Raw genomic sequence first — 27700 nt, forward strand, 5'->3', positions numbered from 1 at the left:
AATGATATCCTTCAATGTTGCCGTTGGCAAATGAGAGCACAGCACTTGCCTCGGGGTTGCGCCTTTTGGAGGACTCTATCTCAAAGCAAAGGAACGCATCTTTGACTTCAAGGCGAAAAATGGACGGAAACACTCTTTAGATTGGAATGCGGTTTACATACGTGCAAATGAGCACCTCATCATGCCATTAAATTGGACCGGCGACGACTTTTGAGGACATTTGACGAGCGAATATTGTGATAAGATGCGTCCGCGGAGTGCCTTTTGAAACCGCTCCACAAAGCCCCCGAAGCAGGCCCGCCCGTGTTTTTGTTTTCGATTGTCCTGGACGCTATTTGCTTTATTGTTTTCCTTTTTTATTTTTTTATTTTTCTGTCGATCTAGCAGCCGATGATGAGCAAACATGTCAGGGAATCTCTACAAAGGCCACGAAGTCAGCTGCTGTATCAAATACTTCATTTTTGGATTCAACATCCTCTTTTGGGTAAGCGAGAAGGCCTGCGTCGTCATAACTGTTTCGATTCTATTCAGGATTCATCCAAATAAATATTAAATGGCGCATTTTACTACCAAAATAACGGAATGGGGCCCTGCTGGTGCAGTACCAAAAACTGTATGCCAGCTGCTAATCGGCTTGTTGGTGTCCTTCACAGTCAGCCTTATAAAGACATCAAACACAAGTTTGGTGGAAAGCTGCAAGTAACCAAACTAGTCTTTCTATTTTTTGTTTTGCTTATTTTCATTTTAAGCAGCCTTTTCATCTTTTCAGGGAGAATAATCTGATTTATTATTTTACTTCCATGGCAATTAATAGTTGGCTGAAATTCATGTTTTTGCCTCGTTTTACAGCTGCTGGGCATGGCCTTGGTTGGAATTGGCTTGTGGGCATGGAGTGAAAAGGTAAATGGAAATTAGTGCTCCAACTCACATTTACTTTAATGAGCAATTAATCGATTGATTTTTTTTAATTCACTTAATGCGTTGGAGGGAAAATAGAGGATTTTCGTTCTATTGTTTAAAAACTGAATATTATTTCAAAATAAAATTAATATTTATTCTGTTACTGACGCTCATATCATTAACACCCCCCCCCCCCCATCCAAAAAAATAGCATAACATAAAAAACACCCTCTGCTGGATGTATTTCTGCTGTGTATCTCCTCCAGGGAGTTCTGTCCAACATTTCGTCCATCACGGACCTCGGGGGTCTTGACCCAGTGTGGCTCTTCATGGTGGTCGGTGGAGTCATGTTCATCCTGGGCTTCGCCGGATGCATCGGAGCGCTGCGTGAAAACACCTTCCTGCTCAAATTTGTATGTTGCGTGCTATTAACAAGTACTCCATTCATCAATTGGATTGGATTGGATTGGATTAGCCTTTATGACTCTCGCAGTGCAGACATTTACATTTCATATCAGCAAAAGTTATGCTTATAAATTAAAGTTATGAAGCAATGTTGTGAAAAAAAAAGGAAAGGAAAGGAAGAAGTAAAAAAAACAAAATACAGAGCTGTTGCAAAGGCAGCCACTCTGGCGGTGCCACATTGAAGTCAAAACGACAAAAAATAAAATACAGTAAAGTCTCGTTATATCGATATCGGTTTTATCGATAGTACCGCTTATTACGATACTATTTCTATGAACGCAAGGAGAAAATTACATGCGCGCAGGGTCGGATATATCGATAGTCCGGTTATATCGATATTTTTTCGGACTCCCGAGAATATATAATATAATAACGAGACTTTACTGTAACAAATAATGTGACACAACACGAGACGCAGATAGTGATTCAATCTTAAGCACTTCCTGCACCCTCTTTGATGCATGAAGCAGTTCTAGATGAAAGAGGAGAGAATCAAAGCCTCCTTTTCACCAGTGGATCAGGGACGTGATGGTGAAATGTGGACATCGGCTACAAGCTAAATGTTGAAAGCAAACATTCAGCTGTAGCATCCATTGACAAAAAGAGATTGTTTCACATCTTCTGTCCCACATAGATCCGCTTCAATTCCGAGGCGTGTGCAGTTTCACATACGCATCGGCGCTCTGCGCTGACGCTGTTTTCTTCTCATTGCGGGCTCCTCAATCCATGCATCCATCCAGCCGCAGATTGTCCAACAGCACTGACCTTTCTGCTGCACATAGTGGGGATGTGAAAATGCTGCCCATTACAGACGCAAAAAAAGCACAATCGCCCCAGAGCTTCTTTTTAATGAGCGATGATGTCGCCTGAAGTGGACGCCAATCTCCCCCTTTCCTTCCTTGACTCAAATTGATTTTCTCCCACAGTTCTCGGTGTTCCTGGGTATCATATTTTTCCTGGAACTGACCACCGGAATCCTGGCTTTCGTCTTCAAGGACTGGATCAAGGACCAGTTGAACTTGTTTATCAACAACAACATTCGGGCTTACCGGGACGACATTGATCTGCAGAACCTAATTGATTTCACACAGGAATATGTAAACTCAAAATTTTACACTCAATGTTTGTATAAAAATCTGTGCTGCTGAACTGTTTTTTTCCCCCCAACAAAAATCACCGCACAATCAAAAAAACTCACGTTTGTCCTACATATCATTCCAAATCTGCCCCAAAATATTCAACCTTCTCATTCTGTATAATAGTATCAGGTAGCATCAGACCTAGTGCAAGCTTAAATAAGACAGGTTGAGTGATTGGAGATATTACAAGTTTTAACTAGTTATAACTAATCCTACTATCCTCACAGATTGTTATTTTAATACTTTTAAGTATGTGGGGATTTTTTTTGCCATTTCCCTAATTGTTGATGTGTTGATCGGATTTATTTATATATTCATTTATTAATTAATCTGATTATTTAGTTGCATGTGTGGATTTATTTATTTATTTATTTATTTATTTATTATTAACATATTCACTGCCAGACGATGTATCAAAATGTGTCCACTCCAGTGCCAGGGTTTTTGTCATTTTCACTCAAATTGCAGGACCCACAGAATATGGAGTTTTAGCACTACATAAACATTCAATACAGAGTTAGAAACCCAATACTATATTCTTTCATCAGAAAAAAAGTTATTTCCTAAATTATTTGGGTCTGGAGGCGAATGGTTAACACGCCAGCTTCACAGTGCAGAGGTCGTGAGTTCAAGACCCAGTCAGGCCTCCCTGTGTAGAGTTTGCATGTTCTCCCTGGGCCCGCGTGGGTTTTCTCCGGGTCCTCCGCTTTCCTCCCACATTCCAAAAACATGCAGGGCAGGCAGATTGACCACTCCAAATTGTCCTTAGGTGTGAGTGTGAGTGTGGATGGTTGTTTCTCTTTGTGTGCCCTGCGATTTGCTGGCAACCAATACCCTGCCTCGTGCCCGAAGACGGCTGGGATAGGCTCCAGCAACCCCGCGACCCTAATGAGGAATAAGCGGTACGGAAAATGGATAGATGGATGGATGTGGGTCTGTAGTTAGATGAGCTTGGAATGAGGGCGGCTGTCCAAAATAAAATAAAATAAAATAAAATAAAATACATGTTGGTTGATATAGGGCTTTAACAACAGCTGAAGCCGCAAAAAGCGCTAACATGGACAAAAGGCAAATGCCGCCCCCTTGAGGAAATGAAAAAAAAAACATTGCCAAAGGCCATGGCCTGCGCTTTATCGGCACCCTAACAAGAAAAAAACAATACCCGAACAAATTCGGGAAAGACGCTCTATGTCCCGAATAACTTTGTTAAATGGCAGTGAATGAGTTAATACTTTTAAATATTAGGTTTTTTTTTTTCCTAATTGTTGAAGTCTTGATCGGTTTTGTTTATTTACAGTATGCATTTATTTATTAGTGTGTGTGGTGTATGTATTTATTATTAAGGGCCCTTCCCCCTATCAGCTGTTCTATTTTATGATTTTAGGATTAAATGTTTTCACCATATGCATTTTTTTAAATGGCCCATTTGCCTCCTTTTATTTCCCGATCCATCTGCATATCGCGTGCCTAAAATAGGCACTCTAAATAATGTAACGTGTTTTTTTTCTTTGCCGTTTCCGCGTTTCAGTGGGAGTGCTGCGGCGCCTTTGGAGCGGACGACTGGAACCTCAACATCTACTTTAACTGCACCGATGGAAACCCCAGTCGAGAAAAGTGCGGCGTTCCCTTCTCCTGCTGCACCAAGGACCCCGCGGTACGATACTTACTTGGCCCATATGGACACTATCCTGAAACAAGACGATGACCTTTATTCATGTATTTTTGTCATCAGGAGGATGTAATAAACACTCAATGTGGATATGACATTCGAGCAAAACCAGTAAGTGTTTTATTAAGATCACGTATTTGTCAACACCTAACTGCTAGCAGCGGCTTTTCCGACTATTGCAGAGTTGACTTCCGTCAACTTCCACGAACGTTTGTTTGATGATGATTTTCAATCTGTCGATTCGTGATTGCAAGTCAATTAATTTGCGTCACGCAGGATTCAGAGCAGAAGGATCACATCAACGTGAAAGGCTGCGTGCCGCAGTTTGAGAAATGGCTGCAAGACAACCTCACCTTAGTGGCGGGGATATTCATTGGCGTCGCGTTGCTGCAGGTCAGTCTCGCTAACTTATTTGACTTTTGGCTAATTTGACTTCTTTCACTTAAAAAAAATGGGTGATTTGCTGTCCACAGATCTTTGGAATTTGTTTGGCGCAGAATTTAGTGAGTGACATTGAAGCAGTGCGCGCAAGCTGGTAAGCAAATGATTCGCGATGTCATTGTCGTGTTCCGTTTATTTTCCCCATCATCGGTCCAACTTCATCTGGACACATTGTAGTTTCTGTTTTGTTACATGATCAGGATGCGGTGGAACCCCTTAAAGTACAACTGACATCACTTTTTTGTTTCCTGTTCTGTGGTCACCCTCACGTTTATTTCTTTATTTTTGTAAACATCTAGCTCAAATTCTATGAAAAACTCATTTCCTGTTCTCTGCGTGCATTGAGAACCAATTTTGACTTCAGAAGTTCCAATCAGGCAATTCAGGAAATCACTTCATCGCTCTTTCTCAAACCCCTTTGACCCCACCTCCCTCCCACATGCTTCATCAGGGTACCCCCCCAACTCTCCATACGTCGACCCCCGACACACTCGGGCTCCATACGTCGACCCCCGACACATTCGGGCAAGAATGTTCCGGCGTACTACTTGTGAGGCACATGCTATGCATGTTTGTATCCGGTGGGTGCTTGATTGGCTTGATGTGAATTATTTACAATAATTTGCACTTACAGTCACTTTGTGCCCCTCCCTCACCACCACAAAAAGTTGCATAAAACACAAAATGCCATCAATATGCAATGGCCTGTCAACTAAAATCTACATCTTTTGTTGTCGTAGTGACACCTGATTGGTGGCGCGACCACGATATTCCTTGTGTTAGCATTAGTCTTAGCATCAGTGCTACGTCTCCTATCTGTCTATCTATATATCTATCTAGAGTCTCCAGAGTATCCATCCATCCACCCACCCATCTTTTGTGACATCACTAATGTACTGTACATTCTGATGTCTTGGTTTGCTTTCTACTCCGAACCTTCCTCATTGCCTTGGTAATGTTGTGACATTATTACCAATGACATGGATACTCCCAAAAATGATGATTAAGTATCCCAAGCTCACAAAACAACTTGATATGTTTTCTCTCATTTTGCTCTAGTGGATTTTGACGATTCGGCTGCAGGACTTGAGACCCCACCCCCGCCCCTATGAGGACATGAATGAGGGGGCACATCTTCCTGCACTACTCACCGAGCCAGCACCTTTTTAAGGCACTACTACTGTGTGAAAAAAAGATGATGTATGTACAGTATATACATGTAAAAAGTAAAACACTGCCCGCCTTTAGTTCACTGTTGTAGTTGAGACACTGTTTGTAAAGTTGGCTAGTTGTCGTTTACCATAAGTTATTAAAAAGAGCAATAAGGCCATTTAAATGTGGGCAACCTGGACATAGCCCCGTTAGCTTATCAGGTTAAACTTGCTAGCGCCGACAGATAGTAAACCGGCCCGGCGTTAGTAGAGTTGTGTTAGCGTTGTGAGCTAACATGGGTAATACATTGCTTACCTGTTGCTTTTTTTTTTTTGGGGGGGGGGGGGGGGGGGGGGGAGATTCAAATGACTGATTTTGATAAAAACATGGAGCATTTTGATAAACACTTTTAACATTAGAACAGAATTTTGCATAATGAGTTGGAAAATTTGTTTGGGGGGCATTAGACCAGTGATTCTCAATTGGTTGTACTATACCCAAAAGCGACTTGCAGACAGCTAATAAAACAAAACAAAAACCGCTGTTATTGTTATTCAGATATTTTTGACATAGAATGGAACTTCCCAAATGGAACTTAGATCTTATTTGGTAAATGACGAGCTACTCAAGGTGCTAGTTTACAATTAAAAAAAATGCTATGCTAGCATAGTCTTTGGGTTACGGGCATCCTAGCTACCAATACACTTCTATTCATTTCAAACAGTGTTTAAAAATACAACACTGTGTTTGTATAGTCAAAGGCATTTCCCCTCCACCACCCACCCAAAAAATGCTTGATTATTCTTAAGTTCCATAAAAGATAGGTCACAACCTTGTAATAGCTGGAAGAAGGGGGTCCCAGAGTGGCACCAGTTGAGAACCACTGAAACTCTGGACTTTGGTTTTAGTCTAACTTCATCCATCAAAATTATCCTATGAACTGTACAGTGTTTTATGTGATGTTTTACTTCATCCATAAACCATTCGATGGTGCAAATTTTGTCCATTAAAAAAAAATTCACTATTGATGTTTCACGGAACATTTCACATAATGTGAGTTTTCTTTTTTATTTAGGGGGGGGCATCCTACCTGTCATTTGAGTTTTGGGGTACAAGTATCTCATTTTGGGAAGGTGTTTAATGCACTTCTGTGTCAGTAAAGATTACGTTTTTGTTACACGGCAGGAGCGATCCTGTTAAGTAATTTAATCATGTATTTGCCAGTCATTTGTGACAAACATTCTGCACTTGCATCAAACCTGACAAAAGCATCTTGTAGTTTTTTTTATGAACATGATGGACTATCACCAAAAAGTTGATATGAATTGTGTGTGTAAAATACTCATCACAGGCCACTGTACCTTGGGTTGTTTTAAGGTCACAGTAATGACCACAAAAGTGTTATTACCTTGAAAATGGAACTGCGTTTAAAATAAATGACTGAAATATTGACCAAGATCGTGTGAAGGGACTGTAAAATCGTAAAAATAATACAGTGAGCCCTGACTTGCTATTGTCACAATTTGCAAGGTGGCAGCCGCCATAGGGCGCTGGGAACATATTCATCATTGTCACATTTCAGTTTGCGACCAACGGGTGGCACTGCAGGGCCCCGACTGCAGCCGCACAGGTGTTGGTCGTTTTAATCAATGGCAGTTAAAAGGACTCCTGGAGTGACCATAGAGTGTCGGGTCATTGTTTGTTTCACCCTGTCAGGTTTGTTTCGTTTTGTTGCATTTTACGCATGGTTTTGTTTGCTACTTTGGACCTTTTTTGTTCTTTTTTGTTAACTTTGTTGTTTGAGATTTTGTTCCTGTCGACTTTAATTAATAAAATGTGTCAAATACACCTTGCTCCTCCCTCTTGCCTGCATTTTGGTGTCCATCACCACCTTGCAAATCGTGACAGCTATCAGCTTTTAATTACCTTCTATGACAGTTCCAAATGTACAACTTTTTCTGACATTTACAACAAACATTTACATTTATAGTACTTTTATGTTGTTGCTATGGATACAACTCAAACAACACATCTGATAAATAACTAATCATACTTAAAAAAAGAACAATTGTTACCGATTGGGACAAGCCAAGATTTACAGTAAATGCGATATGATATGATAAAGCAATCTTCAAGTGATCCATCAGGGTGGCGGCTCATGCATTTCTTCACTGCATTTAACTACCAACGCAAGCTACTCTTTTATTCACTGCGCAGTGTTCTTTTCTTGTGTGCTCCCATTGAATGTTATAATATCTCAACAGGTTTTTCATCATGAACCAGTGACATGAGCCAAGGGAAACAAGTCACAAAACGATGTGGTGTATTTACATTTACAATGTCCTGAACATAAACCGTAGTTTCAAATTAGTTGCCTCCATTCGAAACTATCCGTCTATTTTATGGAGAGTAACGCAGCAGTGACACAGACCAAGGACGTGCAATCGTGTTTTTTTTTTTTTTTTTTTTTAGCGTAGATGCCCCGAGCAGACATATCTGTAAACCTGACCCCACGCAATGATGAAAACGCAAATGTGCAGTTTAGTCTAATAATGCGTAACAAGATCTCGAGGACAAGTTCATCCCGTGGGATCTCTGGGATTGGCTAAAAACACCCTAAAATGGCTGCTTCGAGTCAAAATGGCTGACTTCCTACGTGTTTTCAGATGTGGGGGAGGGGGGTTGTCACATTTCACACACATGCCTACCAAATTTCAATATCCTGCCTTATGGTCGCCGGATCTGTGTAAAAGAATTCCAGCGACACATGCCTCAGTTAGATAGATAAACAAGATGATCATGAGGTAAAGCGGTAATGAGACATGACTCACTAAATGTTCCTCGCTCTTTTGTTCTGACATTTTCCATAAATCTGGAGACCCCGATATATCAGCAGCTCAAACACATAATCGATCACTGATATATAAAAAAAAATACAGCCGATTTTAAAAGCAACAAATATATTTTAAAACTTATATTTACTAATAATGGATGACTCAACTAAAAAGAACAAAAACACTAGTTCTAACACAGTATTGTTTTCGGGATCAGTGTCGAGGTACATTATATATGTACGGTATCGAAGACCAAATTTTGATATCACGATGACACCAGGTGGAACAAATCGATGATCTGAGTACACGTCTAACTGTACAACCTCACCTCAATAAATCTCATGACGGCTCTCCCGGTCGCCAACGTAATGACATATTCGTCCGTGATGAACATCAGTCTGTCCTTAGCATGAGGCAGGAGGATATCTGTCTGGCAGTTAATGCAAGATGGTACCTTGGCACGTGACGATGGGCTTACAGAACAAGGGGGTTGCGCATTCATCGGGTGATCGGGTGCAGGGCGTTCAGCTGCAGGGGGTGTCGGGGGGGGCTTATATGAGGCGTTTAGCTCTGGGCGGTTAGTCGCTGCTCCGTGAGCGACGCCTGGTGGGACACTGTCTTGTTTTCGTGTGAGCGAAGCTTGGACACCACATCGATGAACGCCCGACTCTGGACTTCTCTGTGGAGGGGTTCTGAGAGAACACAGAGGAGGTGACGTTTCTTCAACGCAAGACCAATGCACAAAAGTTAACATGAATACATATTTGTCCGATTGCCCATATTTGAGAAGTTGTCGTCAATCGACGGGAGCCATGCAGCATGATGTCACCTACAAATTTTGCATTTGGAATTTTAATAAGCTGGGTGGCCACATCGGACGATAAGAATTAAAACAGAATCTTTAGACTGTTTTTATGTTCCAGTTGTTTATTATTTTGCTTTGTGTTGACTATCAGGTGAAGCACTTTGTTACACTTTGTTGTGAAAGCGCTATATAAATTAGGATATATTGTGGAATTGAAGCGGATTTATGTGGGACAGGAGATGTGAGACAATCTCTTTCCGTCAATTGATGCTACAGCTGCGTGTTTGCCTTCCGGGCTAAGTGAACGCTGGCGCGTGTGTCTGCCGCTGCTCACCTACAGAAAAGATATCCTGTGAGTGTAAAGTGTCCTTGAGAGTTTTGAAAGGCGCTTAGAAATGAAATGTATTGTTCTTATTATTATTGTATTGTTTGTATATATATACACACAATCACATTAGTGGCGTGAGTTTGTGTTACGCTAGCCCGAATGGCTGCCGCTGCTCACCTGCCAAAGAAAAAAAAATCTTATCCTGTGACTGTAAAGTGCCTTCGAGAGTTTTGAAAGACGCTTAGAAATAAAATGTATTATTATTATTATTTATGTGGTCGCTGATGCCACCGATTTCTTCTCAGTGACCCCGTTTTCCCAAATCCATCACTTCAAAAATTCATTGAGAGGCTCTCATAAACGTTTGATGCTAAAAACTGGCTATTTAATAAAGCGGCATACTGATTATCATCTCGGAGTACTAACTTAGCTATATTTAACCACCGTCATGTATATTCTCTATCAAAGTGTTGCAATTCGACGTGAACGTGTGTGCGAGATCTCACCGGATCCCATAACAGCACAGATGAGGATCATGGAGTTGTATTTAATCTCCGGCGCGCTCCTCTCATCCGACAAGAGCTTGTGAAGCATAGCAACGAGGTTCGCTTCCTCAAAGTCCTTCTCGGCTGCAACTGTGAATGGATGAGAAGAAGGGTTCAATTTTGCTCGAACCGATTCAAATGGCCGGCAAGTTCTTGTAGCGCTCACTCAAATCGAGCGCCGCAATGAGCCCCAGCGCAACCAGTGCTTCATTCTGCATGATCATGTGCTCGCTGGTTGCCATGGTGACCAAGTGCTTGACTCCGCCTCCCCGGATAACTGTCCTGACGACATCCTGAAAAAGCACAATTTTTAAAAAATGTCACAATGGGTGAAAATGAGTACGAAATCTCCGCTTCGAAGCAAACTGGCTGCCAGACCTTGGACTTGCTGTGTCGAATGAGAGCAGAGAGGAGCCTGTTGGACTCGCCCATCACCCCTGCGTGATCTTTGGCTTCACACCACTCCACCAGCCGCTCCACCAGTTTCCCGTTGGTCCCAAGCTGGTCCGCTGCTTCCACTGAAACCAACAATGAACCACATTAAGAGCTCCGTTATATCCTATTGTATTGTGTCTATTTATTTGTCTGTGTGTTTATCTATTTATTTATTCACCTGTTGTTTTTTTTTTAGATCTATCTATCTATCTATCTATCTATCTATCTATCTATCTATCTATCTATCTATCTATCTATCTATCTATCTATCTATCTATCTATCTATCTATCTATCTATCTATCTATCTATCTATCTATCCCTCTCTCTCTCTCTCCCTCCCTCCCTCCCTTCCTCCCTATCTATCATCAATTCAGAGCTATCCACCCATCCATCCACCTATCCATCCAGCTGGATGGTGAATAACTGAATGGATGGATGGATCCATCAATCTTCAACTGGATAGCTGGATGCTAGCTAGCTATCCATCCAGCTAGCTAGCTATCCATCCAGCTAGGTAGCTATCCATCCAGCTAGCTAGCTATCCATCCATCCACCCATCCATCCAGCTAGCCACCCAGCTAGCTATCCATACATCCATCTCCCGCCTATAAAATAATACATAAATAAATGTATTTATGCATTCTTTTTTTCCTAACCCTCATTGCATCACACAAAATGTAGTTCATCATATTATTTGACAACTTGTGATGTTATCACGACTCGCTGGGGGCTGTATTATGACAGTGAGGACGAGAAGGCCTCTCTACCTTGTGTGTCGATCAGCATCCGCAAGGTCCCCAGAAGTTTAAACTGCACCGGCGGCATCTCTGACTGCAAGAACTTCAACACCACGTCGGCGACACCGGCTGACAGCATCTTGGATTTGTTCACAACTGGTGGGTCATGACATGTACACATACATCACATTCAGAGCCAGTCAAAAGGTTTGGATTTCAGGACGAGAACTGTTGATTGATGGTGTATACAGAATGAAAAGTGGGCTCACCGGGTATGGCCAAGTTCCGAAGAGCGCTGAGAGCTGCGTGTTGAACTGTGACGTTGCCTTCATCAATGTGCCGATCCAACAGCTCCAAAAGCTTCTGTACAATACCAGTGTCCACCATGTGGATGCAGTTGCCATCTGTTCAGAGGGGAGGGGCAAAAATGGCTTGATGGAATGAATGGTCAACACGATGGAACAAACCGGCAACATTTTCAGTCTTACCATTGCGGGCAAAATTAGCAATGGCAAGCGCACCAGCTAGTTGCAACTGGTGGTTGTGCGATGGGATCCAGGAAAGCACCCTTTGGAAGACACTTCCCTTCCCTCCCTCAAACAGCTTCTGCATGGACTCGTCTGCATCAACGGTCAAGAATTATTAACGGAGATGTAGCTGGAATGCAGATGTAAATGTGGTGGGGTTTTTTTCTGTTTTAATTGTTTTTTACCTCCGAGCAGAAGGAGCACCATGAGGTCAGAAGCCGTCTTCAACTGGGCCACCTCCTCCTCCCGCTTGCCGTCCACAGTCTGGGCCACCACCTCCAGGAGGCATTCCACCAAGCCCGCCTCGACCATCTGCAACTTGATCGTATCTGGATGGCAGAGAAGGCAAGGAAGTGTCAGAAATTGTCATGGGAATGTTGAACATTAACATGTATGATTATGAATATTGTCTTGGATTTGCCTTTATTCGTCTCACAGTGGAGAAATTTACATTTCACAGCAGCAAAATTGTGAAAGGAATGAAAGTAGAAAAACAAAATACAGAAGCTGCTGGAAAGGCAGCCACTGTCGTGGCGCCATCTTGAAGTCAAAACAACATAAAAATATATGTTTCTCTCTCTCTCTCTCAGTCTCTTCTCTCTCTCTCTCAGTGTGTCCCTCTCGCTGTCTCGTAACCTATGACTGTCAAGTGTCCTTGAGAGTTTTGAAAGGCGCTTATAAATGAAATGTATTATTATTATTCTCTCTCCCCGTCTTTCTCTCTCTCTCTGCCTCTCTATCAGTCTGTCTTTCTCTGTCTCTCTAACTGTCTTTCTCTGTGTGTCTCTCTGCTTCTCTCTGTCTCTCTCTGTCTTTCTCTGTGTCGCTCTCTGTCTGTCTCTCACCCCCCTCTCTCGCTCTGTCTCTCTCTGTCTGTCTCTCTCTCTCTCTCTTTATTTGTCTTTCCCCATCTCTCTCTCTCCCCTCTCTCGCTCTGTCTCTAACTGTCTTTCTCTGTGTCTCTCTCTCCCTATCTTTCTCTCTGTCTGTCTGTCTTTCTCTCTCTAACTGTCTCTCTCTGCCGCTCTCTCTCAGTCTCCCTCGCTCTCTCTGTCTTTCTCTGTGTCTCGCTCTGCCTATCTCTGTCTCTATCTCTCTCTCCGTCTCTCTTTCAACCTCTCTTTCGTCGTTTAAGCTTATTTTTTGTAATTGTGACCGTTTTTGTCATTGTTACCGTTTTCTGCAAGGGGAGCCAGGACCTCAAATATCATTTCTTTTTTTTCATGCTCCACTTGCTTCTGGAAAAGTCGCACCAGCTCCTCAGCAATGTTGGTGGAGGCAAACTGCTCCTTACTCGACTCTGACGGGACAACGGACAACCTCGTAAAAAAATGCAACAGATGTCATCTTTGCAGAACATGACATCCGCTTTAATAATAATAAATAAAAAAAAAAGATAACAGGCCGTAAAGCCCCAAATTTTGATTTCTGGACAGAAGGTGCTGCTCTCAGACATGTTGGTGTCAAGTGGGCATTTTCGGGCCACTTCCTGTATTACAACCAAAGCACTGACAATGCTACTAATATTGGGAGGGGGCCAGTACATTGTTGAAAATATGGCATCAGTATCTGTGAGTACTAAAAAAATAAAGCACAATCCCATTTGCCGATACATGTATCTTTGATACTTAGCAATTTTGAACACTGCGCCTCACGCGACACTAACCGATGTGTCATCATATGTGTTCAGAGCAGAAGGACGCAACAAAATTGCATGATTTGACTTTTCCTTTTTACGTTTGGGCTGACGAGTAGCTCAACTCACCGAGCTCAGCTAAATTCCCAAAGGCGATAAGACACATTTCCGTCAGGGCGGCGTTGTGGGAATGGATGCCGAGGAGCTTCACCAGAGTGGGAATCACGCCCATGCTGATCAGCTGACCTTGTAGGGAATCTGCAGAAGGGAGCAGGTGGGGTTGGGAATGTACAATCAATCACATTAAACATTTTATTAAAAGGATCGTCACCGTGAAGGAAATTTTTCACGATTGCAACAACCAAAGGGCCCCAAATGAGTCGCAGGTCCATTCTTTTATTGCCTCGCGGTGTATTGAAAATCGCTGATGTAGAATATATGACGATTTAGTTTCAGAAGTAAGGCTGGAAAAATAGCAGAGCATGGAAGAAAGATGAGAAGAATGAAAAATCCCTCGCTGATTTTAGTTTATTTTGTTTGCCGTACAGGAGAACACCGGCGTATTAGATGACAGTTGTTCTGACGGTCATTACCATTATCATTGCTATAGTTCATCAGCATGCCACAAAAGACTGTCAAGAGCTTCTCATTTTCCGGCTCTGTATTTTGGGAGAGGGTTTTAATGTGTTCGGCTACTATCTGAGCCCCTCCTGCCAGGTCAACTGCACTCCTGCCCTCATCTGCAAAACAAAAGAGGCCGGGAGACAAATGAAGCACAAAAAGGGGGTAAAAAAAAAAGAACCAATCGATTTTTAAAATTGCACGCGTAGTCATGTATTTTATTTGAGATATTTATCCCTGCAGCATAATACAGAAAAATAATACAAATTGGGAGATTTTTGTAAATTTCTTGTGCTACGAGTGTGCAATGTTCGTGTAATAAAAACTGATGGTAATGACAATGACAGTCCCATAAATGTCTGTTGGTTGGTTTGTTTGTGTTTATTTATGTATTTATTAATTATCCATTTATTAGTCTATTTATTTATGTATCCACTTCATTTCTTTATTTCTACTTGTTTGTTTGTTTATGTGTTTCTGTGTTTGTTTTATTTTCTTCTTATTATTATTATTTTGGTCACCGCTGAGGATAGGAGCAGAGAATAATCGGATACTTATCAGTTTGAGCTTACGTTGCCTCGCTTGCTGCTGTTACCAAAGCTCCCTTTGCTCAAGTGGTACAATTTGTCGGCCGTTCAACATCAGTGTGCGATGAACAAATTCTTGTCATAAAATGTGCACGACATCAACACAGTCAGTTCTTTCCAATTATTCATGTGAGAAATATGCATATTTAACAATTGAAACGCTCAGATAACGGATAAAGAACAACCACAACACAGTTGCCTTGCCCCAGCACTGTTTCAAACAGCTTAAGGATGATGCTTCTTTACACTCCCACCACGGACCGAGTCCATAATCAAGCGAAAAACAAACGGCGCATCCCACGGAATTCCACAGATGAACAAGATTTTCCACACAGACAAAGCCAGGACCGACAGATGGTTATTTAAAGCTCAATAGCAGGCTGTGCGTTCCGCACAAAATTAGAAAGAGGATGGCGAATCCCTAAATATCAATCACATCCATCTAAGAAGGGAGAAAAAATATATAAATATATAAAATGAATGAATAACCATGTATTCGATTAATGGCTGTCTGATGTCATGTGTATTTGCAGGAACCACAAAAATTAGGTACTATCTTTTAAGATTACTGCATAAAAACCAGCACCAAAATGCTATGCGTAACTGATGGCTCTGCTGTTTTCCCTTGTAAATGTTGTCAGCACATACTGCTGGCAACATGTTGGGCGTGGAAAGCCAAAACCGGAATCAGGCCCTTTATGGGACTCAGCGTTCATACGGCATAGTAACTTACGGCTGTCGTAACAGATGTTGCCAAGAGCCCGACCCGTCTGCAGTAGAATCTCTTGATCGGTGGAGTTCAACAGCTGAATGAGCGGAGGGATGAGGCCCGCTTCCACACAGGGAGTCCGCATGAACTCTTGGGAGATAAATATTGTCATTGCACGATTTATAGACCGGGATGGCTCAAAGTGAGTAGCTTGCTATACGTCGTTCAGAATAGCAGTAAAATGGCCGCTTCTAAACAAAATGGCTGACTCTCTATATCTTTTTATTTGTAATTGTAGCCCCACCGTTTTTCGCCATCTCTGCGATGATATTGGCGGCTTTGCAGGTGCAGGATAACTGAGGCTTTAGCAGGGTGGAGAGTAAGGGAAGAATGCCCATCTCCTGGATCTTCACACTGGCCTCCGTGTCTGTGGGAACCACACTCCATTAATGGTTTTCACCAGAGCTTGGGTCAGCACATTTGGAAGCGTACGTACTGTTGTTGAGCAGCGCTTTCAGCAGGCAGTCCAGACAGCTCTCCACGTTATCTGAGGCGCTGTCTGTGGATGCCAGTTTAAGCTTCGCCAAGGTGTCACTCAAGTTGTCTGGAAGGGAACGCACTCAGTTGAGAGTTGGCTGTATTTCACGATTTTTAACAGATGGCACACTCTCTGCAGTGCATATGTGGCATCTATAAGGCTGATGTCAAAATATTTCATGACAATGAATACCGTCCAGGTGGCTTTCTGAACGATACATGTGAGTGAGTCCGAAAGCCTCATTTTGGTTTTTAATGACTGTTCAGACGGTCGATTTGTATGCAGGCGACCAAAGACGCACACATCTGTTTGGACATCTAAATTCGACTGCCACATATTGCAAACAGTGTTGTCAATGAAAACAAACACCCCAAATGAAGAATTTGATCAAATATTAGAATGAATATTCAAATTGTAGGTCGACGTTTCTGCTACTTCAGAACACTCTACTTGTCCAAAGTGTCGGGTCGTATGAAGAAGGAAATGTTCCGGCGGAGTAATATGGAGTCGGATTGTGTTGCGTAACAGCTGTAAAGATGGAGGAGTGCCATCTGCACCATTCAACAACGAAGCCGGTGGTGCCATTTCAAAGGATGGAGCCCACACCCAAGTCTCCTGATAATCAAGACATTATTTACTGTCGTTGCAATGCAGCATCCTAATCACACACAACACAGTCAGGCTCCCACCACCCTTCTCCTATCCCACATCGCTAATAACATAGCAACGAGGGTCTGTGATTACGTCATATATCATAAATATACTATTCGTTTTGGTTTGACAGGCTACCACGTTAGCTGAACGACTAGCGACTCACCCATCTCGACGGGATGCTGCACCGGGAAAGAGACGAACGTGGGGGTGTGTGGAAACTGTCCAGCTCGTTGTAGCGGGGTCTAATGAATGCCAACTCCCCCCCCAATACACACATACGCCGTGTTGCTACTGTTGCTTCTTTTTCCTTCTCGCCACGCTTATCTTATCTCCACAACGTATTGGCTGATGTGGCGAGTGAGCTAACCAGCTAGCACTCAGCCAGTCAGAAACTCCCTAAAAAAGGGTCCAAATCTGCGACTAGTTGTTGCTAAACTATTAACTTTCTCTTATTTCTCCCCTCACGCTAAGAGTGGAGTTTATTTTATTTTTTTCAATAAGATCGGCTTTTCCAGGGAGAGAACGAAGACTGTCAGAAAAATAAGTTTTCCGGATGAGCTTTCAAAATAAAAAGAGGTTGACACTCCCTTCAAAGTAAAGAAGGCGACAAGGCGATAAGAAAGCACTTCCGGTAGTACCTTAAAATTAAAATATACCACAAGAGCCTTTTTTTTAAACAAGCCCCAAATGTCGACTTCAAAACGTAACTGGCTTTCCTTTCACAATATTCCCCATTTCTTGTCATATTGCCATGAAAATAGTACTTTTCAAGTTAAATTACAACGCTTATGGTAAAATTGTACATATTTCAAATTAAGAGCTCAAGTCACTTTTTTTCGAGTGTCATATGTTTACTTACCAAGTTCCAACCTCTGCAATGCAATTAAGAAGAAAATGAAATTCACACTCACATTTCAAATGAAGTATTTTTAAGTAAACTTATCCCCAGATCTTCTTTTCCTTTCGGCTTTTCGCTTCAAGGGGTCGCCACAGCAAATCAATGTCCTCCATCTTCAGAGGTTTGATTCGCATGTTTTTGGCCAAGCTTTTACGTCGGATGCCCTTCCTGACACAACCCTGTGTATTTATCCGGGCTTGCGATCGACACAAGAAGACACTGGCCCTTATGGCTACAGAACAAGCAACTCTATGAACTTAATAAAAATGAAGATGCTTAGGAAAAGGCTCCCATTAAACACAAACCATATCCCCAGATGATGTCTTTATACATGGCTGTCAGTCATCAGTGGTTCAAATTCAAATTATTTACTCAAAGATTTTATTCTTGACCTTAAAATTTTAGAGCATTGAAAAAAACAATATTTTTCTGTCAAAATCAATCAATTGAAAATCACGCGAACAGCCCGATAATGGGATCAGAACAAGCCTATTTTATTAAATTCCGCAATCTCGTCTTTACGCTCATAATATTGCAACATTTTTCGAATAGTTGTTTCTTTTCTTCATAATATGACAACTTCAATCGTGAAAATTTATCAAAAGCGTTTCTTTTAATATTACAACTGTAATCTTGTGAAAATGTAAACAGTTTTCATAATAGCATCTTTTGTCAAGCTGTCCAGTTTTTAATATTGCAATATTTTCAATCGAAGCGATACATTCATGTCAGAATCCAGTTTTGCAGGGGCTCTGCTTTTTCTCTTTCTGCTGCAATTGCCATGGCGAATGGTGGTGGGTGGAGTCTCATGACCCATAACTTTATCTGTTTTCCCAACGTCGTCAGGTTTGCGAGATGTTTTTGCTTATCTAAACATTTTGATCTGCTTTGTTCTGGGTTTTTGTGCCCCACCCTATTAGTAAATAAAATAAAAATAATTTTAACTGTCACATTACACCTTTCTTCAGACTTTTTTCCCCATAGTAGGACTCAGCGTAGAGGAGAAATTGCAAGTGACACCTTGTGAGGAGGGCGGGGGGCTCTCCATCCTTCCTGCAAACCAACCACACACACACACACACACACACACACACACACACACACACACACACACACACACACACACACGCGCGCGCGCGCGCGCGCACACACACTCCCCACACACTCACACACCCCTCCCTCACGTTGTCTCTGGGCATCAGCAGCGTTTGACGCGAAGCACCAGCGCCTCATCTGCTCGTGACATTCCGGTTTTTGTGCCCGAGCTAGGAAGGGGGGAAACCTTCTTCGTGGACCACCATGGACATGATGGGCTACAAAGAGCGGCGACGCATCAGTTGCAAAGGCTTGCTGATGAAGAACTGGTTGCTGATCGCCACGGTGGGATCGGTGCTGCTCGGTATGCATGTGCATCCATCTCCATTTTATCCTTCAGCCTCTTTTTGCTGTGCACGCCGAGCGCATACGTGATGCTTGAGGTGAAGGGTGGGAGAGCATTTCCCTTATAGATTATTCTTGGGTGGGTGGGTGGCTGGCATACAAAATGTATAAAAGAAAATAGGTTGTCAGCATCCAAGCAGCGCTATCAATCGCATTTGCAAACAATAAAGTCAGAGTTTCCAAAATCAAATGTGAATTACAATCATTGTTCATTAGGGACTTCATTTGTGTAAAATGGCGACTTTTATTGCCATATATACACTATTCCAGACGTTACAACTTTTTGGTGATCTTTTATTCCTCTTTCTTAATTCTCATCACATTAATTTTTTTGTTAAAAATATCGGTTGTAATAAATTGTTTTTGTAGCTTTACGACTTGCCATAATACGGCTTTATTCTTACATGACAAAATGTTTTCTTCTACATGATAGATTTTCGGGGGGAAAATGAGTTTTTTTTTCAGACGACGAATCACTTCTTAACATTCAAATTTTTGTTGTCACAATACACAATTATGGTCACGACGCAATTTTATTTTTCGGGGTCATACCGACTTATTTCTCACACTGTGCCTGCGTCATTGTGTTTATTTTACATTTTATGTTTGAATATTCCATCATAATTTTTGGACATCCTCACAAGATTATTATTGTTCGTGTAACAAGAGAAAACTCTTGATACATTACCCTTTTTCCTTATAAAATTATTTTACGCTTTTAAAATCACCAACTTTCTTTCGATGAGACTTTTTGCACATTGCGGATAGTCTTCTAAAATCTCGCGAGATTTGTGAAAGCCAGGTGTGATTTCTTTTTAATGGTGCGTTCAATCGACCTGGGGGTATACGAGCCATATGCGCTCGTCAAAATCGATAGCCAATAGCTGAGTTGAGCCTTTTTTAAGGGGGATACAACTCATTTACTTTATGTGGATATAATTATACCATCTACCTCCAATATTGTATTGTTGTTGGATTAAGCAGGTGTTTATCTTAATGTTTCAGGTATCGGTTTGGGTGTTGCGGTCAGAGAATATGCCTCCCTGTCCCATCTACACAAGCAGTATTTTGGCTTCCCTGGAGAGATTTTGATGCGAATGCTCAAGCTGGTCATTCTCCCGTTGATCATTTCCAGCATGATTACTGGTAAAAGCAGGAGTGATTTACTAATGCAACCAGTGTAAATGATGACACATGTACTGTTATGGGTAACGTGGGCACAGGTGTTGCAGCCCTGGACTCGGAGGTCTCGGGCAAGATCGGCCTGCGAGCTGTCATCTATTATTTCTCCACTACGATTATTGCTGTTATTCTTGGTGAGTTCAACTTGTACATTTTTTGAAATGTTAAACTCTCAAAGACCTCCACTTGCCTCCTGGACCTTAACTGGATCATCAGCTGATTGGATGTATTTAGTTTTACTTGAACTTATCAAACATCATAAAATCAATCAACCAATGCTACACTGTTTATAAAATATGGGTATTTTGAAAAAAAAACTATGTGAAAGATTTCTGTAACTACAATATAGTTTAGGATTTTATTGAGGATTTAAGGTGGCCTGAATCCTTTTTTTAATTTATCTGCCGCTGTACCAAGCAGCAGCGGAATCCCATCTCCACAATCACAACCAAAACTCTCTGGAATGATCTGCCACTGAACATTCGGCGAGACCCCTCGCTGCCCATCTTTAAAACACGGCTCAAAACTCACTTGTACTCTTTGGCATGATTCCAATTTGAGCTTGGTTTTATTCCCTGGTGCTTTCTACTATCTTTGTCACTGCTTTATTTCCTGTATATGATAGCTGTCCATGTTAAGCGCTTTGTTACAGCTTTAGCTGTTGTTAAAGCGTTATATTAATCAATATGTATTGTATTGTACTATTTTAGCTGGAAATGCATTTGTGTGATTGTATTTCAAGAAAAGCTCATTCTTGACTGTATCGTTGTAGTGCCCATGACTCACCTCGCTCAAGTTTTTTAGATTTGATTGGATTGGACTGGATTTGCCTTTATTGACCACTATAGTTGTAATACTGCCCACATTAACCCCACATATGATGAGAAAGCGTTGCGGGATGTCAAGACGTATTATATACTGTATATATTACTAGCCATGCGCCACTAAATAATCAATCATTGGACACAAATAATCCTTGCTCCATAATTTTGACACTCCAGATGTACATGGTCAAATAAAAGTAACCGTTGTTGATCATTGCCAGGCATCATTTTGGTGATGACCATCAAGCCCGGAGTCTCTCAAAGTGCGCAGCATATTGACCGAGCTGGAACCACACCCAACGTCACCACGGTTGACACGCTGCTGGATCTCCTCAGGTGTGTCAATTTAATTATTTAGCTCTATGTTTGTATTCGTAACTGTTTTCATTTGTGATGAACAGAAACATGTTTCCAGAAAACTTGGTGCAGGCTTGTTTCCAACAGGTAAACAAACATCCAAAAATGGGGTGTATCCCACTTGAAGGGCAGCGAACGCTAACGAGTGTCTCGCCGTAGTACAAAACCAAGCGCAAGGAATTGGAACCACCTCCGAGTGTTCCAGTCTCAAGTACGGACATTCCTCTCCTCGCGACCACTTTGATGGCTGCTGTGGAGGTAGGCTCACATATTTTATCGTTTAATGTGACACATCAATGGAGGTGATGTGTGTGTCTCACTTTTCTGCCCTAAATTGGTTTCATAAGACCAGGCGAATCTATTTTTAAACTAAAATATGGCCCTTGACCGCAACATTTTGCACAATTTAGGTTGCGGGGAATTGTATTATTTTTTTCAAGTGCACGACAAAATATTTATTTTTCTTCAGCATAGTAATATAGTCACTTCATGTGAATGACAAGACTCCACATTTGTGCTTCAGAACATCACCCAAGATTACAAAATCAGCGGGTCGTACTCGGATGGAATCAATGTTTTGGGCCTAATCGTGTTCTGCGTGGCGTTTGGACTTGTCATCGGGAAGATGGGAGAAAAAGGACGGATCCTTTTGGAGTTTTTTGATGCCCTCAACGATGCCACCATGAAACTGGTGCATATAATTATGTGGTACGTCATGTGCCGTCGTTTATTTTATTGTTTCAAGCTGTTTTGGTGCTTGAACATGTGATCTGTGTTACATAAATTACATTACAGACGCGCCCCAACTTACGAACGAGATACGTTACGAACAGTCGTTCGTAAGGTGAATTTGTTCGTAAGTTACTATATTTAGTTGCTATATTTAGTATGTAATGTATGTTTAAGGCTTATATAAGTATGTTTAAGGTTTATATAAGTATATTTAAGGTACGTATAAGTAAACTGTTACAGTTTGTAATGAAAAATAAACATTTGCTAAAATATATGCTCTATCAAGATATGTACTGTGTCTTGTGTGTACAACTGGAGAGAATACTACATGCGTTACTACAAAAATGTTCATATGTACCGTTGTACATAACTCGAATGTTCGAAAGTAGGGGACCATCTGTAACTCATTCACTGCCAGATGATGTGCAAAAAATGTGTCCACTCCAGTGCCAGGGTTTTTGTCATTTTGACTCAAATTGCAGGACCCACAGAATAATGAGTTTTAGGACTACATAAACATTCAATGCAGCGTAAGAAACCTGAGACTCTCTTCTTTCATCAGAAAAAAATAATTCCGAAGTTATATGGGTGTGGAGTTATCTGAGCTTGAAATGGGGGCGGCTGTACAAAATACAATACAATACATACATGTTGGTTTATGTAGCACTTTAACAACAGCTGAAGCTGTCAAAAAGGTGCTAACATGGACGAAATGCAAATGCTGCCCCCTTGTGGGAGGGAAAAACATTGCCAGAGGCCATGGCCAGCCTTTATCGGCACCCGAATAAATTTGGGAATGGCGCTCCACGTAATGCTTTTCAATTCCCAAATAATTTCAGGAATGGCAGTGAATGAGTTAAATGGAAAATCTTCAAAACGTCTGAAAATGTCTATTTGTCCACCAGATGGCGCTTATCTTAGCCATTCAAAGCATGCTGCAAAATGTCACGCATTCAAAGCCAAAATGATTTAGTGAAATTTTAGTCTTTATATTCATCTGTTCAATGTTACCGTCAAGGGTGCAGGCAGAAATGTTTCATTGGGGTGGCCAGAGCGACGCATCATCCCAATTAGGGTTGGCTGTAACGCACACGATTGTGTATACACACTTGATGTCCAAGAAGGGAAAAAAGTACTTTTTCAAGCAGCTAGCGGGAAGTTAACAATTGTTGACCGAATGAATGACGGTACATTTCATTTTCTGTTGATTTTTTTCAGCTATATGCCCGTCGGGATCCTCTTCCTAATTGCCGCCAAGATCATTGAGGTGGAAGACTGGGAGATCTTCCGCAAGATGGGTCTTTATATGGTGACGGTGCTGAGTGGGTAAGCCGGAGAGGATTTATACTTGACATTTGGGCCAATTCTTCCGTCCAGTGGCCACAGATAAGGAAAGGACATTTTGAAACTGCTCAACCTGCACATAGCAGTAATGAAAACTTGAAGCTCACGCCTGTAAATCTAAGTAAGGGGTCAATATATTCTCGGTGGTAAGGACTCAAGAAGGATACGGAAACGCACCCACCGCCATTATCTAACGTCAGAGGCCGCACTCACTTGTTTTGCTGCATGCTTTGAATGTGCAAACGGAAGCGACATCGCTCATGAAACTGTATCAAAATCATCTTTATTGGTCAAAGGATGTAGAACACACAAGGAATTTGTCTCCGGTAGAACACGCTGCACTAGTATCATGATCAAAAAAATTGCAAAGAGGCGCTAAACTGTACAGTGCACTCATATTTGGGTTACTGTTTCGAGAGTTAATGGCTTTGGGGAAGAAGCTGTTTAAATGTCTGCTGGATTTGGTGCGCATGACAGAGGGGAGTTTCTGGAAAAGGTGGTGAGCAGGGTGCGAAGGGTCCATTAAGATTTTCCATGCCCTTGTTTTGATTCTTGCAGTTTGCAAGTCCTCGAGAGTGGGTCGGGCAGTGCCAATTTTTTTTCTGACGTCTAAACTGTCCGTTGTCCAAAACTGAAGGGTTTGTTTGATCTCTCATAGACTCGCCATCCATGCCATCGTCTGCCTGCCGCTTATCTTCTTTGTAATTGTGAGGAAGAATCCATATACATTCACGCTGGGGATGGCACAGGCCCTGGTGACAGCGCTCATGATCTCCTCTAGGTAATATTTTCTTTCTTCTCCTACTTCACCCTTCTCGGGCCAAGCGCATTGACAATAAAGTTGTTTTTTTCTGTGCAGAGAATAAAGAATATGTGCTTGACTGTATTGTTGGTCGAGGTGTTTTTCTGCATCGTTTTTGTTCAAATATCTGTTGCATAAAGCAGGCCATCTTTATTAATGGGATTTTTTTCTTGCTGACAAGTTAGATGGTCACACATATCCAAAAATTCAAAATGCGTTGCAGCTCCGCCACTCTACCCGTCACCTTCCGCTGCGCCGAAGAAAACAACCGCGTGGACAAGCGCATCACCCGCTTCGTCCTCCCCGTGGGGGCTACTATTAACATGGACGGCACGGCGCTATATGAGGCAGTCGCGGCCATATTTATTGCGCAGCTCAATGACTATGCCCTGGATGTTGGGCAGATTGTCACCATCAGGTATGATGTTGCAAATTAAATCTTTTTCAATCACAATATTTGGATGATACCACTTTTTCATCATTTTTGTTAAGACTTAAAGGACAACCGACACCACTTTTTGTTTCCTGACATCAGAAAAACATTTTATAGCATCTAATACTGTAAAAAATACTGTACTTCAAATTGAACCCGGAAGTGGCCAGTTTCAGAAGGTCCCGCCCCCTTGTTCGTGATGTCACGCCAAGACGTCTTGCCTTGCTCGAGAATCCAAACAATGGCTTCAGATTCGGAGAAGATGCTTACTTGTTACTCATCCAGTTATGAATATGATTCAAATAGTTCTGAAGAGGAAAGCATACATGTTTGCAATCGATGAAAGAATTTATTCCATGTCATTTTGAGGCATCTGGAAAGAAATGTAGCACCCAGAAAATGCAGAAGATGGCGCCAAAGCTCAGTTGGAAACGGGCTGATTTGTCTGCTGGGAATTTGTGTCAGCGAATATCAAATAGTTGTCTTGGTGAAACACACAACGATTCACCATCGCGTTATTACTGTGTTTTCCTTCTAATTTCGTCATTAACATGAAGTTTTCAGACCAAACAAAGTACCGCAAAATGCATTGACGTGATGAAAGGACGACAATGTGTCCTTTCTCGGTCAGGGGCGTTCCTTCCGTGATGTGACGTCAGGAATCGTCACCAACTCAAAAACAATACTTCCTGAATATTCAGTGTGAGTCTTAAAACGCAAAATATAGCTATATGCGATGCAATCTTGGGAAAATACGCTCAGTAGAAGTCATTTGAAGCGATTTTACAAATTATGGACACAACTTGTCCGGAGGCGTCGGTTGTCCTTTAAGACACCATTGTATGCATTGTCGCTTTTTTATTGTAGCATTACTGCAACGGTGGCAAGTATCGGAGCTGCAGGTGTCCCAAATGCCGGCCTGGTTACCATGGTAATCGTCTTGACAGCCGTTGGACTACCTGCCAGTGATGTCACGCTCATCGTCGCTGTAGATTGGTTGCTGTAAGTTATACATTTCTATACAGCTGGATGATTTAGAGAGAGAAAAAAAGGGAGGGCGCGACCAAGATGGTTAACTCATTCACTGGCAGACGATGTGTAAAAATGTGTCCACCCAAGTGCCAGGGTTTTTGTCATTGTCACTTGAATTGCAGGACCCACAGAATATTGAGTTTTAGGACTACATAAACATTCAATGCTGCGTAAACAACATTAGACTTGATTCTTTCATCATAAAAAAAGAGTTAATTCCTAAGTTATATGGGTCTGGAGTTATCTGAGGCGCACGTGGGGGTGGCTGTACAAAAGGCAAATGCTGCCACCTCATGGGAGGGAAAACACTGCCAGAGGTCTGACCAGCGCTTGATCGTCACCCCTCTACTAAGAAAACCAGAGCAAATTATGGAATGGCGCTCCATGTCATGCTTTTCAATACCCGAATAAATTCGGAAATGGCAGTGAATGAGTTAACTAATCAGCCTCACCCTGCAGTGGTGCAGGGTTTGGATCCAGCCTGTGTAGCGATTGCATGTTCTCTCCGTCTCCCCATGCTTGCGTGTTTTTTTTACCGCGTACTAACAATTACCGCCCACATTGAAAGACATCCCAGCTGTCTTTGGGCAGTAGTTGCCATCCAATCACAGACCACACAGAGACAAAAAAAACATCAGCACTTGTACTTCAGGAGACTTTGGACTGTTCAATCAACCTGTCATGTTGGTTTTTTGAATGTGTGGAAACCGGAGTACCCGGAGAAAACCCACACGACCCGAGGTAGAACATGCATACTCCCGTTAATATTCCAGTTGATAAATACTTCTGCCGCAGAGACCGTTTCCGTACCATGATCAACGTACTGGGCGACGCTTACGGTGCCGGCATCGTCCAGAAGCTGTCCAAGTCTGAACTGGAGAGGATGGACCTCATCTCGGACGTGGACGTGGCCAACCCTTTCGCCATGGAGGTCACGTCAGACGGCGAAGAGTGCGACAAGAAATCCTACGTCAACGGAGGCTTCGCCGTCGACAAGACGGACGCCATTTCCTTTACTGAAACGTCGCAGTTCTAGACCCCCCCGCACCCACCATTCCCCACCCCGCCTGAAAAAAGTGCCATCAACCACCGAGGGGATAATGAATACCTTCTATCAGCAATTCTCATCACAAATAGAAGCTTCCATTCATCCTTACTGACATTTCCCACTGATTTCAAGTGCTTCCTTTTTACACGGAAACGATACATTTATACTCCAGGAGAAGTCACTAGTGTATGGATGGATCATGCGAGGTGTGTTTATCTGGCAGCGACATTGCACAATGCAGTTTTTATTGATTTATTTTGCTTCCGAGTAGAAATTGCACGGCTCCGATTAACTGTTTGTACAGAATGTTGCAAAAGTGCCAAGCCTGTCAAGAGGTGAGTTGACTTGAAGGCTCGAGTCGCGAAACACTGTGAACTTTGGCATACCGCCCTGTTCTCGTGAGAATTTAGCCCCCAGCGGGAGAGTAAAACAGGACAAGAAAAACATGTTGTAAAGGTGATATGAGGATGATAAGTTGTAAGTTCTTCAAGGAAAGTGGTCACATCACGAGAAGTCACGTGAATGCTGCAAATAAATGTGTTGGATCTGAATATGGCACATTATGAACAGAACAGATGTCATATCAAGGTCAGAACAATGGAAGTGGCTCAGGGGGAGAAAAGTCAGGATCGCTACCAATAAATAAAATCACAATTTCAAAAATAAGATTGGAAAATGAGGGGAAAATGGTAAGGTGTGGAAAAATACAAATGTGAAAAAGTGATGTGAGAGTAAGAAAAATCTACCTTTTTTTAAGATTTCCACTTAAATCATATTTATCGTAAAGAAAACATATATATTTAATATATATAATTGATATTCTCCTATACTTGAATGATAGAATATTCCAATAATATGTAAAATAGTGTCAAATGTAGCTGTAAA

The 27700-nt window shown here is 42.0% G+C and overlaps 3 protein-coding genes across 7 annotated transcripts; 2 read left to right on the forward strand and 1 right to left on the reverse strand.

The window, feature by feature from the left end:
- Positions 1-53: 53 nt before the first annotated feature.
- Positions 54-6113, forward strand: LOC148902005 (tetraspanin-5-like). Of its 4 annotated transcripts, XM_088990190.1 has the most exons (11): positions 55-484; positions 850-900; positions 1167-1313; positions 2292-2462; positions 4033-4158; positions 4237-4284; positions 4450-4566; positions 4647-4708; positions 5066-5105; positions 5136-5195; positions 5674-6113. In XM_088990190.1, exons 1-10 carry the CDS (start codon positions 404-406, stop codon positions 5166-5168), a joined length of 876 nt encoding a protein of 291 aa, XP_088846316.1. In that variant the 5' UTR covers positions 55-403; the 3' UTR covers positions 5169-5195; positions 5674-6113. The 4 variants fall into 4 exon arrangements, with proteins under 4 accessions (XP_088846315.1, XP_088846316.1, XP_088846318.1 ...); XM_088990189.1 differs by having other exon boundaries at positions 54-484; positions 5066-5195; XM_088990191.1 differs by lacking the exons at positions 5066-5105; positions 5136-5195 and having other exon boundaries at positions 58-484.
- A 1214-nt stretch (positions 6114-7327) lies between these two features.
- Positions 7328-17294, reverse strand: rap1gds1 (RAP1, GTP-GDP dissociation stimulator 1). 2 transcript variants are annotated; one of them, XM_088990187.1, is made up of 15 exons: positions 16887-17294; positions 16028-16135; positions 15836-15958; positions 15556-15681; positions 14208-14354; positions 13744-13872; positions 13153-13278; positions 12164-12307; positions 11940-12071; positions 11721-11855; positions 11482-11607; positions 10657-10796; positions 10445-10571; positions 10240-10368; positions 7328-9292 (listed from the first exon to the last, which is right to left on the reverse strand). In XM_088990187.1, the coding sequence occupies exons 1-15, from the start codon at positions 16888-16890 to the stop codon at positions 9165-9167; spliced, it is 1824 nt and encodes a 607-aa protein (XP_088846313.1). In that variant the 5' UTR covers positions 16891-17294; the 3' UTR covers positions 7328-9164. The 2 variants fall into 2 exon arrangements, with proteins under 2 accessions (XP_088846313.1, XP_088846314.1); XM_088990188.1 differs by lacking the exon at positions 14208-14354 and having other exon boundaries at positions 16887-17293.
- A 1420-nt stretch (positions 17295-18714) lies between these two features.
- slc1a1 (solute carrier family 1 member 1) lies at positions 18715-27366 on the forward strand. The gene is made up of 12 exons (XM_088990194.1): positions 18715-19020; positions 20067-20207; positions 20285-20377; positions 21289-21403; positions 21469-21511; positions 21584-21682; positions 21948-22132; positions 23375-23482; positions 24159-24281; positions 24526-24720; positions 25603-25737; positions 26563-27366. Exons 1-12 carry the CDS (start codon positions 18921-18923, stop codon positions 26801-26803), a joined length of 1578 nt encoding a protein of 525 aa, XP_088846320.1. The 5' UTR covers positions 18715-18920; the 3' UTR covers positions 26804-27366.
- The last annotated feature ends 334 nt before the right edge of the window (positions 27367-27700 follow it).

Source organism: Hippocampus bargibanti, linkage group LG02 (assembly GCF_051943395.1).
Source record: "Hippocampus bargibanti isolate YZ-2025 linkage group LG02, ASM5194339v1, whole genome shotgun sequence".
NCBI classification, from domain to species: Eukaryota; Metazoa; Chordata; class Actinopteri; order Syngnathiformes; family Syngnathidae; genus Hippocampus; species Hippocampus bargibanti.